This window comes from Chrysemys picta, chromosome 9 (genome assembly GCF_011386835.1).
Source record: "Chrysemys picta bellii isolate R12L10 chromosome 9, ASM1138683v2, whole genome shotgun sequence".
In the NCBI taxonomy this organism is placed as follows: Eukaryota; Metazoa; Chordata; order Testudines; family Emydidae; genus Chrysemys; species Chrysemys picta.
Genome location: NC_088799.1, coordinates 7,303,333 through 7,316,588, shown reverse-complemented (window position 1 = coordinate 7,316,588; position 13,256 = coordinate 7,303,333). Strand labels below are relative to the sequence as shown.

The 13,256-nt window shown below is 45.0% G+C and overlaps 1 protein-coding gene across 4 annotated transcripts in view; it reads left to right on the top strand.

Moving 5' to 3' along the window:
* RNPEPL1 (arginyl aminopeptidase like 1) overlaps nucleotides 1-13,256 on the top strand; it is a 29,184-nt gene that overhangs the window by 6,155 nt on the left and 9,773 nt on the right. For all 4 annotated transcript variants that reach the window (XR_010590553.1, XR_010590552.1, XM_065557644.1 and 1 more), the window contains exons 2-5: nucleotides 4,143-4,283; nucleotides 4,900-5,051; nucleotides 7,611-7,727; nucleotides 10,794-11,029. Coding sequence is in view for 2 of the 4 variants with exons in the window: in XM_065557644.1 (XP_065413716.1) it covers nucleotides 4,143-4,283; nucleotides 4,900-5,051; nucleotides 7,611-7,727; nucleotides 10,794-11,029 (646 nt within the window). In the remaining 2 variants the exon portion in view is untranslated. The remainder of the gene's footprint in view (nucleotides 1-4,142; nucleotides 4,284-4,899; nucleotides 5,052-7,610; nucleotides 7,728-10,793; nucleotides 11,030-13,256) is intronic.

Here is a 13,256-nt window from a genome sequence, read left to right as displayed (position 1 = left end):
TGGAGATGTCATAGTTCTTCCTACATCACTGAGTGACACTTCACTCCCTGCTCCCCAAGTGTGTCTCTCTTTTACCCAAGTCCTCTGTATTTCAGATGGGCAGTTTAATTGCTTCCTATAGATCTGAGATTCTTGTTTCAGATGGAGCAGCCCATTCCTCACCACGGGTGTGAATGCCAACCCTGCAGAGAAACTGGGGCGCTGGTGGTGTTTCCAATGGCTTGACCAATAATAAACACCGTATCAGCTGTAGGTTTCAGAACTGCAGGAAGCACAGCTATCTGGCTTGGGGGCACACAGCGGATACATACAAATGCTTATCTGGTTCAGTAAAATATGAAGTTTTGCGCTGGTGGCTTGAGATGCATTGTCAGTGCCCCACTTCTCATGTGGAGAGGGAGAGACAGACTGTGGGAAACCACCTTTCTTTCAGTGGAGGGAATTGGGCAAAGCAGCCATCCCCCTGTTTCTCTAAGGTAGGGGATGCTGGGTATTTCACACACCTGGAAATGTCTGACCGGGAAAGCCACGACTGGATGGTAAGGAAAGCAGCATGTGTGATGTGGCTATGGGGAAGAGTGAGGTTTTTTCCAATCTCAGGGGCAGGCAGCAACACAAGCAGGGGCATGGCTCTTTTTGGGGTCATTTGAGCCACCCCTCAGTACCACCACGCAGCACAGGGGGATGTGATGGTGGGGTAGACGGGATATTTTTCTGAACAGGATTGGAGCGATCTGTTGCAGTAGGATATGTGTTGATTGTAAGATGATAATCGGTTTATGTAACCGCATGAGACGTTGCAAGTTTATACCTTTTATTGTTAACTGTGCTGCAGCTAATATGTATGTCGTACTGAGTAATGTTGTAGCGTGTTCATGTTACAGAATGTTGGAGATGGATCCTTGAAAAGGAAATAGGATGTTATAATTGTTGGCTTTACTTTTGCATACATTTGTGCAAATCTAAAGTTGAGAGAGTGCTAGAAGTTGGTTGGGGGTATTTAATGAATGATGAAGGGTTATGTGGCAGTGAAGAATGGACTAGATCCTTTCACCATTCTTTTATTTTTTAAAGAAAATGCAATATGAATTTTTGGGTTTTAAGTGGACTCCATTGAAACACGCATCCAGCTGTAGTTCTTCTTTTAAGTTTTTATTTTATTTTATTTGGGACTTTCCTTGGTGGTGGTTGGTTTTTTGTTTTTTAACTTCACTGTTAGTATAAATCATGTTGGTGTGTAAGGCCTATAGGAGGGGAGCTCTGCTTCAACGGAGCTTATGAGGTGCACCAAAGTGGGGCATCTTTCTTGCAGACCTTAGAAGTCCATCAGAGGCATGTGTGTTTCCCCTGGTTCAGGGATATGGATAATGGAGAAGGGGAGGATTTCATCTGTGTTGTAAGTTCTTTCTTTTAGAACATTTAGAAAACACTAAGAATTTAAACAAATTAAAAATATATATATAAAAGGTCCTGCTTTCTCACCCTAATTCCCTGTACCTTCCCCAATCAGTGCCTCCCAGGCTATGTCCCTAAGTCTGGTTCTATCCAGCACCTGTACCAGCACAGCCTGGACTCAGTAACCGGTCTGTTTACACCAGTGTTTCCCAAACTTGGGACGCCGCTTGTTTAGGGAAAGCCCCTGGCGGGCTGGGCCGGTTTGTTTATCTGCCGCGTCTGCAGATTTGGCCGATCGTGGCTCCCAGTGGCCGCGGTTCGCTGCTCTAGGCCAACGGGGGCTGCTGGAAGCGGTGGCCAGCACATCCTTCAGCCTGCGCCGCTTCCCGCAGCCCCCGTTGACCTGGAGCAGCGAACCGCGGCCAGTGGGATCTGCGATCGTCCGAACCTGCAGACGCGGCAGGTAAGCAAACTGGTCTGTCCCGTCAGGGGCTTTTCCTAAACAAGCGGCGTCCCAAGTTTGGGAAACACTGGTTTACAGTATAAGTGGCCCAAAGAGACACTACTATCCCTTTATATTCTGGTTGGAACTAATTGAGTTCGCTCATGTGACTCAGTAGTAATAATTCTGAGGCTAATGTGAGGCAACAGAAGAGCTCTCTTTTTCCATACAGTTCTTAGCCTGCCCGCATGCGTGAGACAGAAGAAACAGGTGCTGATTGCTTTGCTGGATACTAAAGATCCCATTGCCCTTTTTTTTTTTTAAAGCATTGCTTTGGTGTCATTGGCCAAAATTTTCTACTCTCTGAATATGGTGTGTATGCTGTGTACCCCTCTGTTTGGCTGCTGCCATTTCCCCCCAGAGATGGCTGCATTTCAATGGTGCTGCAGTTAGCAGGGCTGTTTTGGGGACCAGTGATCATAGAATCATAGAAATGTAGGGTTGGAAGGGACCTTGAAAGGATGTCTAGTCCATCCCCCTGTGCAGGACCAAGTATACCTAGACCATCACTGACAAGTGTTTGTTCAAGCTGCTCTTAAAAACCTGTATGAACAGGGATTCCACAGCCTCCCTTGGTAACCTATTCCAGTGCTATCCTTATAGTTAGAAAGCTTTTTCTAATATCTAGCCTAAATTTCTCTTGCTGCAAATTAAGCCCATTACTACTTGTCCTATATACAGTGGATGTGAAGAAGAATCGACCACCTTTCTCTTTATGACAGCCCGTAACAGATTTGAAAACTATTAACCGGTCCCTCTCCGTTGTCTTTTCTCAAGACTAAAGATGCCCAGATTTTTTAACCTTTCCTCTTAGGTTTTCTAAATCTTTTACAATTTTGGTTGCTCTCCTCTGGTCTCTCTCCCATTTGTTCACATTTTTCTTTAAGTGCGGTGCCCAAAACTGGACACAGTATTCCAACTGAGCCTCACCAGTGCCAAGTAGAGGGGAACAGTTGCTTCCCATGTCATACATGTGATATTCCTGTTAATACACCCCAGAATATTAGGTTGCTTTGCAACTGCATCACATTGTTGACTTGTATTCAATTTGTGATCCCCTGTGAAGTTTTGTCTACACTAAAGGGAAAAGTCGATCTAAGCTACGCAATTTGAGTTACATGAATAGTGTAACTCAAATCGACGTAGCTTAGATCTACTTGCTGTGGGGTCCACACTACGTGACGTCGCCTGGAGACACTCTCCCGTCGACTCTCCTTACTCTTCTCGATCAGGTGGAATACAGGAGTCGACAGGAGAGTGACCGGCGGTTGATTTAGCCGGTCTTCACTAGACCTGCTAAATCGACTGCTGATGCATTAATCACCGCAGCGTCGATCCTGCGGCAAGTGTAGACAAGCCCTAACCCTCAGATCCTTTTCTGCAGTACTACTGCCTAGCCAGTTATTCTCTGTCTGTAGTTGTGCATTTGATTTTTTCCTACCTAAATGTAGTACTGCACTTGTATTTGTTGAATTTCATCATGTTGATTTCAGATTTTCAATTCTCTGATTTATCAAGGTCATTTTGAATTCTAATCCTGTCCTCCAAAGCACTTGCGATCCTTCCCAACTTGGTGTCATTCACAAATTTTATAAGCATACCCTCCACGCCATTATCCTAATCATTGATGAAAATATTGAATAGTCCCAGACTTAGGACAGACCCCACACTAGATATGTCCCCCAGTTTGACAGCAAGCCATTGATAACTAGTCTTTGAGTATGGTTTTTCAACCAGTTATGCACCCACTTTATATTAATACTAGGTTGGTTGGTTGGTTCTTGACACATCCATATTGGCTATTATCACCCTATAATGATATTTACACTGTTTGAACCTGCTTTTGGAAGCTTGCACTACTGACCCCATATGTTCTTACTTTTGTAACATCTGCACTACATTTTACTCAAGGAGATGTTTTTTTGCAGGTTTGGCAGGTGATTACTCCCCAAGAAAATCCGTATTTCCAGTTATTGCAGGGCCTGAGCCGAGCGGGTTTATGGTTTGCTGTGCACTGCATTATATAGCCAGAGAGTGAAAGAAAATTACTCTGTTTGGATGGCCATGGCAAATGTATGGCGGCTGAAATTGTTGGAAGTGGAAATATGCATTATCCCAGGCGTATGAACGAAGAATCACTAACTCCCTCTGATTCTTTCAGCATACCTCTTAATTTCAGCTCCTCTGCCCTTTGTATCAATTTTGTTCCTTTTGCTCACCTCTGCTCCATCTGACATTCCAACAGATCTGGTGGCTGGACCCAGAGCTAACTTGTGGCAAAGCCAAGCCGTTTGTCTTCACCCAGGGCCATTCAGTGTGTAATCGGTCCTTCTTTCCCTGCTTTGACACACCGGCAGTGAAATGCACCTATTCAGCTACAGTCAAGGTAGGTAACTGCAGTGGAAATCTTGGGTAGGAACAACACAGTGCTCCAGTGACAGCTAAGGAGAGAGAAGAAATGGTGATCTAGTAGCAGACATGAGACTTTAGGTCCTCCCTGAACAAAACCAGCATAGCCACTTTGAAGCAACTCCCAGGCCTTGCATTCCAATAGCCAAGGTCCTCTGGGACCATTCGTTCTGCAGTGCATATTATGAAAGAGAGAATTAGATTGGGTGGTAGCTTCCAGCAGTGGTTATTGAGGGGGTAACCCTCCCCATTGATGACTAGGCAGTGCACAGTTCTGAAAAAGCAGTACCAGGTAATGCGATCTCTTGGGTGGATGGAGCCACTTGGTATGTGAGCGCTCCTGGAACACCAATAGTCACATGTACATTCTGTAATGGGGTTAGTCATGGTCACTTCACAGACAGCTTATCCAGATTTAAAAAAAATAAAAATAAAACCTGACCTTACTCTGCCTCTTTCTCTCTATATCAAATGTTTTCCCATCCATTAAATTACATCCTTCCAGGAAAAGTAAGATCTGCGAGTCTGGCCCCTTGACCCCAATCATCTCAACCTGTTGAGCCAGCTTAAGTAGATGTGTGTTGGTGTTTCAGGCCCCCGCGGGTATCCAGGTGCTGATGAGTGCCACCCAAAGTACCTACTTGGAGCAGGAGGGCGTATACCAGTTTTATATGGAATATCCAGTTCCTGCCTATCTCGTGGCTCTGGTGGCAGGGGACCTTATCTCTGCAGACATTGGCCCCAGGTGAGATTGGCAGCCAGTTGCTTCTACTTTATTCCTTGTGTCCATAAAAAGCTGTGCTGGGGGGTTGGACGGTAGTGTGGGTAAGGGTTAATGCAGCATATTGTGCTACCATCTGGGATTGAGAGCTGTGACCCTTCAGAGAGCAGGAGGTCTACTTGGGTATAAGAAACTCCACAGAATTGGACAGCAGGAGCTGTACTTAGTGTGAGCTCTTCAGACTCTCTTTTTGTCCTGGGTTTATACAGCGCCTACACCAGGGGTCGGCAACCTTTCAGAAGTGGTGCGCCGAGTCTTCATTTATTCACTCTAATTTAAGGTGTCGCGTGCCAGTAATACATTTTAACGTTTTTAGAAGGTCTCTTTCTATAAGTCTATAATATATAACTAAACTATTGTAGTATGTAAAATAAATAAGGTTTTTAAAATGTTTAAGAAGCTTCATTTAAAATTAAATTAAAATGCAGAGCCCCCTAGACCGGTGGCCAGGATCTAGGTAGTGTGAGTGCCACTGAAAATCAGCTCACGTGCCGACTTCGGCATGTGTACCATAGCTTGCCTACCCCTGGCCTACACAATGGGGTCCCGGTCCAAGACTGGGGTTCCTAGGCACTGTGATCTTATATTAACATGTTGTTGTTGTTGATTTGTATTAGAGCTGTCGATTAATCGCAGTTAACTCACATGATTAACTCAAAAAAAATTAATCCTGATTAAAAATTAATTGTAGTTTTAATCGCACTGTTAAGTGGTAGAATACCAATTGAAATGTATTAAATATTTTGGATGTTTTTCTACATTTTCAAATGTATTGATTTCAGTTACAACACAGAATACAAAGTGTACAGTGCTCACTTTATATTATTTTTTATCACAAATATTTGCACTCTAAAAATGATAAAAGAAATAGTATTTTTCAGTTCACCTCCTACAAGTACTGTAGTGCAATCTCTTTATCCTGAAAGTGCAAGTTACAAATGTAGATTTTTGTTGTTGTTGCATAACTGCACTCAAAAACAAAACAATGTAACATTTTAGAGCCCACAAGTCCACTCAGTCCTACTTTTTGTTCAGCCAATCCCGAAGATAAAGAAGTTTGTTCACATTTATGGGACATAATGCTACCTGCTTCTTATTTACGATGTCACCTGAAAGTGAGAACAGACATTCGCATGTCAACTTTTGTAGCTGGCATTGCAAGGTATTTACATGCCAGATATGCTAAACATTCGTATGCACCTTCATGCTTTGGCTACCATTCCAGAGGACATGCTTCCGTACAGATGACGCTCAAATGTAAAAAAAAAATGTGTTAATTAAATTTATGACTGAATTCCTTGGGGGGAGAATTGTATGTCTCCTGCTCTGTTTTACCCGCATTCTGCATATATTTCATGTTATAGCAATCTCGGATGATGACCCAGCACATGTTGTCTGTTTTAAGAACACTTTCACTGCAGATTTGGCAAAACACAAAGAAGGTACCAATGTGAGATTTCTAAAGATAGCTACAGCTCACGACCCATGGTTTAAGAATCTGAAGTGCCTTCCAAAATCTGAGAGGGATGAGGTGTGGAGTATGCTTTCAGAAGCCTTAAAAGAGCAACACTCTGATGTGGAAACTACAGATCCTGAACCATCAAAAAATAAATTCAATCTTCTTCTGGTGGCATCTGACTCAAATGATGAAAATGAACATGCTTTGGATTGTTATCGAGCAGAACCCGTCATCAGCGTGAACAAATGTCCTCTGGAATGGTGGTTGATGCATAAAGGGACATATGAATCTTTAGGGCATTTGGCACGTAAATATCTTGTGACATGCCATGTGAATGCCTGTTGTCACTTTCAGGTGACATTGTAAACAAGAAGCGGGCATTATCTCCTGCAAATGTTTGTCTTTGCGATTGGTTGAACAAGAAGTAGGACTGAGTGGACTTGTAGGCTCTAAAGTTTTACATTTTTATTTTTGAATGCAGGTTTTTTGTAACATAATTCTACATTTGTAAATTCAACTTTCACGATGAAGAGATTGCACTACAGTACTTGCAATGGGGGAATTGAAAAATACTATTTTGTTTTTTACAGTACAAATATTTGTAATCAAAAGTAAATATAAAGTGAGCACTGTACACTTCATATTCTGTTATAATTGAAATCAATATATTTGAAAATGTAGAAAACATCCAAAAATATTTAAATAAATGGTATTCTATTATTGTTTAACAGCACGATTAATCACGATTAAAAAAATTAATCGCTTGACGGCCCTAATTTATTTGTTTATTATTTGCCCTCAACCAAGCTTCCGTGTTCCTTCCGATGGGCACATCTACTTGAGTCTTAATAAATTGTAAGATCTTTGGGGCAGCGACCATCTTTCCCTGTGTGTCCATACCATGCTTGGCACAGAAGGGCCCTGATCCTGACCTGAGACCTCTCAATTCACTACTGGAATACAGATATGAAATAAAAGTGTGGTGGAAAGATGAGGTTTTATTCTTTCAGAGAGGGAATTAATTCTGTTTGAATTATTGGCTCCAATTTTCTGCTTTGTGACAGGAGCAGGGTGTGGGCAGAACCTTGTCTGCTGCCAACAGCCATCAGCAAGCTGTCTGGCATGGTGGAGCGTTGGCTGAGTGCTGCAGAGAGCCTCTATGGCCCTTACATATGGGGAAGGTGAGTTCAATAGAATTCTTCTGGATACTCATGACAGGAATATATAAAGGAATATAGAAGATGGACATAGAGCTCCATCATAAGGGTCACTGTATCTGGCAGGCCTGATGAGCATCTCAGGAGTGTATAGTGTGGAGTTAATAACTGACTGCAGAGTCTCGGTTCAGCAGTGGACCTGCTTTTGACGGAAGTCAATGCGGAGGATCGAACACGCAAGCTTGTTTTTCAGTTTAATTTTCCAAAAGAAAATTACCAGAAAATCTATGCTATAAACACAGCATACATATAAAATAAAGTATTTAATAATACACGTTATCTAGTCAGCAGACTTATATACCGCTCAATACGTGCTCTATAAGTTCTGCACAATAAAATACTACAAAACATTAAAATAAGTGAAGCTCAGCGGGCTAGAATTGGCCTTCAGCAAAAGCTTAAAGGATGTGGCACAAGGGGAAAGTTCAGTGCCTTCCAGGAAGCTGCAGACAATCTGGGCTAACTAGGCTCTGCGTAGCCTTAACCAGTTCTAGATCATATGCTGACCCCTTAGTGTGGTTTTTTTGTTTTTTTCCCTTTTGTGAGTAGCAATCAATATTATTCTTTACACCATATTCCCCAGAAGACTTTGGAATTTTCAGCTGAGTTGAGAAATTTAATGTTTGCTAAGCCCCACTTGACTTCATGTATCAGAGGGGTAGCCGTGTTAGTCTGAATCTGTAAAAAGCAACAGAGGGTCCTGTGGCACCTTTGAGACTAACAGAAGTACTGGGAGCATAAGCTTTCGTGGGTAAGAACCTCACTTCTTGCATCTGAAGAAGTGAGGTTCTTACCCACGAAAGCTTATGCTCCCAGTACTTCTGTTAGTCTCAAAGGTGCCACAGGACCCTCTGTTGCTTTTGACTTCATGTGTCATCCTGCAGTATTTAAACCGTTTGTGTATTTTGCTACATTATCTTCCTCTGGATTTGTGTAGCTTGTGTAATAATTTGAAGGCAGATGATAAAAGTTCCTTCTGGATTTGCCGACACTCTTTTTTGTTAAAATGGAAAATGTCTTTACTTCAACTTTCACAGCTTTCCGCTTGGGAGGGGGAATGGTTCATGTTATGGTTAGATCATCAATCTCTGAAGTTCAGAATGTCGCAAAAAGGAAGAATATGGGGGAAGCAAACGTAATTGATTCAAAACAAGAACAGCAATCTCCCTCTTATTTTTGCTTTGGAGAATCCATTTGTCTCTCACCATTTGGTATTTGTACCCGTGATCATCGGGGTGGGCAGTGTTGAGGACTGGAGCTTTCTGGACACTGGATCTTGTGGAGTGGTGAAGTCCTTCAGACGTGCCATAGCACTTTGTGATGCAGCCTTCCTTCCTCTAGGGATTAAGCCCAAACTCTCTCCCCGTTTCCTTCATTCCAGCCCTTTCCTTTTACTTTTGTTTTATGTCCTTGGGACAAGGTGGGCTTGAGCCTCACCTAGCCAAGTGTAAGAGTCAGTACTTCGCTTGGAGCCCAATCTTGCAAGGTGTGGAGAGCCTTCTGTGAGATGCTAAATGCGCTCCTCTCCTATTGAAGTGGGAGTTGATGGCGCTTAGCACTTTGCAGGGGTGGGTCTGTAGAGAGGTTAGCCGGAGCTCGTCTCTCTCTGGGGCAGCGGGGACCCACACTGCCTCACTAAGTTTGGGAAGAGGTCTAGCAGGGAATTAGTCTGGCCTCAGGAGTCTACCTACGCGGCCTTTGTGAGGGCAGAAACAACACAGTTAGTTATCAGCCCGTCAGGGTGGGGCAATGGTGAATCAGGTGCTCAGGCTCTCAGGCAGGGGATGAGCAGTAACAGTATATAAAGAGTGAGCCCAGGTCCTGGGTTAGGGCGGGGCACTGGTGAAGTGCTCAGGCCCTTATGCAGGAGATGAGCAGTAACAGTATATAAACCGCATCTGAAGAAGTGAGGTTCTTACCCACGAAAGCTTATGCTCCCAATACTTCTGTTAGTCTTAAAGGTGCCACAGGACCCTCTGTTGCTTTTTACAGTATATAAACAGTGAGCCCAGGCCCTGGGTCCGAAGGCCTGGGAGAGGGGGAGACAGCGACCCATGAGTTGGGTGGCAGGGGGGACGCAGGCCCTCCCACTCCACTGCGTCCCAGCCCATGGCCCTAGCAGCAGCAGAAGACCTGCTGCTGTGTCAGTGGGGATCCTGGCCGCAACACACTGACGTGGGCTCTGGCAGTGCTGCAGCCAGCCGAGGGTCAACTGCCCCCAGGCTACTTCCAGACTCCCCCTCTTCAGGTACCTGGGTCAGGATGGTATCCTCAGGGGGGTCCAACACCATGGGTTCCTTGGGATAGCTGGCCTCGGGCAGGCTCGGCAAGTCCTCCGGGTAGCTGGCCTGGGGCAGGCCCGGCCACCCTTTGGGTCCGCTGCAGGTTGCTGGGGCTTCCCAACTGGGAGGTAGGCCACAGGCATCTGGTCTCCACGGCGGCTGCCCTCCCAGTGAGCTCTGGGGTTGGGCCTTTATACTTCCTGTGCCACGCCTGACCCTCTTGGGGGTGGGCTCAGAGCTCCCTGGCTCCGCCCACTCTGGTGTCCAGAGGGGCTCGTCTCTCTCTGGGGTGGCGGGGACCCACACCGCCTCACTACAGGGTCCTACACCCCCTATAACTGATTGTTGGAGTTCAGTCTGACTGACTCAAAGCTTTGGTACTATCAGATGAGTCTGTTGTTTTTGAGGGAATTGCTTTTGTTCTTAGGGTAAGCTATGTACACAGGGCTTCTGTATTTCTTTGTTAAGAATAGGCAGGAGGAAAGCTTTCCTACCCACCAAAGCTGATTGCAGTGCTCTCTGATCATGGGCCAGTGCTGATCACCTGGTGGGGGAGATCGGGGGGTTGCTGCAGTCTGACCTGGAGTGCATTGACTAGAGGGCTCAAGTAATGGGTTAGGAGGTGAAACGGGAAAAACACATTAACCCTCAAGTACGCTTTCCGTCAACAAAGCTTCTGTGTAATTTTGGATAAATTAAAGTAATTTGGCTCCTCTGGCTTCTCTTTCTCTGTCTCCCTCCGTTCCAGGTATGATATTGTTTTTCTTCCTCCATCCTTCCCCATCGTTGCTATGGAGAACCCATGCCTGACCTTCATAATCTCTTCCATTCTGGAGAGTGACGATTTCCTCATCATCGACGTCATTCATGAGATTGCCCACAGCTGGTTTGGCAATGCAGTCACCAACGCCACGTGGGAGGAGATGTGGCTGAGCGAGGGGCTGGCCACATATGCACAGCGCCGGATCACCACCGAGACCTATGGTATAGATGTTGCGATTGTTTTTGTTTGACATGTGTGTCTGACGCTGTACTTCTCCCAGCTCATGGGGAGAGGGTTAAGGAATATTTGAGCTTTAAATAGAATAAGAGGAAGAAGGCACGCAAAGATTTGACTTTTAACCACTTGGCACTGAGAGTTGGGATTTCGAAGTCCTAATATAAAATATTAGTGTTGGGAGCTCCATAGTGTCATAAAACAACTAGAACCCTGCCATTAATGCTTCTGGTTCTTTTTCTTACTGTTTGTGAGCGTACCCCACAGGGGATTTGATGAGCGTAGCACCGTGAATACTGAATCTCTTTGGATTGATTTGCTTTGGGCTGATGTCACACTGGATACCATAAGACTGGTGTTCCTACATTGTGCTTCAGCCTAAGATCTCAAAGAGATTTACATGCAGTAGAAGGAATTGCTGTATTGGATCAGGCCAGCGGTCCCTCTGTTCAGTAACCTGTGCCTGACCATGGCTAGTGCCAGGTGATTCAGAGAAAAGTGTGAGAAAACTTGTCGTTACTTACGGGATAACCTGCCCATGTGAAGTTTCTTCCTAATTGTCCTCAGTCAGTGGCTGGCTAATGCCTTGAAATGTAAGAGTTTATATCCCGTAAGTTACCCTATCAAATCTAACTCAAGTTGGTCTCACTGTCCATATATATCGATGTATATTTTTAATCCTGCTAAGCCCGTGGCCTCAGTGCTACCTTGTGACGGTGAATTTCACAGGTCAGTTATGTGTTGTGGGTTTAAAAAGAGTGTTTCATTTGATCATTTCTTAATTTGTCATCTTTCAATTAGGGATGTGAAATGTTAACTGGTTAACCGGTAAGCATTAGTCTTACCGATTAATCCGCCTTAACTGTTAACCCCCAGGGCCGACCAGCCCCAGTGGCCCTGCACTGACCGGCCTGTCAGCCCCGCACCAGCCGGCAGGATCGGCCCCAGCTGCTTAATTGGTTAACCGTTTAAACAAAATATTTTTAATCGTTTAAACGGTTCACTTTTTAAACGGTATTTACATCCCTATTTTTAATTTGACCGGCTTTCCCTTGCCCACCCTTTAGGAGAGAGGGTAAGCAGGAGTGCCCAATTTACCTTCTCTCTTCCGTTCATTATTCTGTGTACCAGTGTCATGTCCCCTCGTATGTTTCCTCTCTAAACTAAACAGTCCCTTTCTATTCAGTCTTTCCTAGCAGCCTTGCCATGCCCCTAATCACTTTTGCTGTCCCTTCCTGGATTTATGTATCCTGATTTTTTGAGGTAGGGCTACCAGAAGAGAGCTCTAGGAGAAGGGATGCCATCAGTTTACAAAAAGGCATTCATTATAATATTTGTCAGTATCTTTTGGATTCCATTGTAACCTTTTGTTCCCTTGTTTGACTGCCATTGTGCATTGAACAGACCCCACAGTAATGCTCAGGTCTCTTTCCTGAGTGGTCACAGTTCCATTGGTGAAAGATCATATGTATTACTAGTTCAAATTATTCTTTTCCAATACCTGATATTCTTCCCATCTCTATCTCTGTGGGGTAGAGGAAGATCCTTGCTGGTTTCAGTCTCTTCTCCTCTCCTTCCTTTAGAACTAGCTGTTGCAAAAAGCATTGTTTAGGGTGTTGAAAAACTGCTCCCCTATATGTTGTCCTGATGTGACAATTGATCATTTTATATGTGATTCATATATAACGTCACCTGTTAATGCTGTTTCATTAGACTTAGTTGCCTCTTTGAGCTCCCTCCTCACTGTTTACCTAATATCCTTTTCCTGACCAGGAGGCCAGGAGTATAAACCTATTGGTAGTCTTGTGATTTAGTATTTGTATCCATATTCTAGTGCAGTGGTTTTCAAACTTTTTTTCTGGCAACCCAGTTGAAGAAAACTGTTGATGCCCACGACCCAACGGAGCTGGGGTTGAGGGGTTTGGGGTGTGGGAGACGCTCAGGGCTGGGGCAGAGGGTTGGGGTGCAGGAGTGAGGGGTGTGAGGTGGGGCTGGGAATGAGGGGCTCAGGGCGTGGGAGGGGGCTCAGGGTGTGGGAGGCGGCTCAGGGCTGGGGCAAGGGGTTGGGGTGCAGGAGGGTGTCAGGGCTCTGGGCTGGGGGTGCAGGCTCTGGGGTGGGGTTGGGGATGAGGAGTTTGGAGTGCAGGAGGGGGTCCGGGTTTGAGGGGGGGCTCAGGGCTGGGGCAGAGGGTTGGGGTGCAGGGGAGAGGGCTG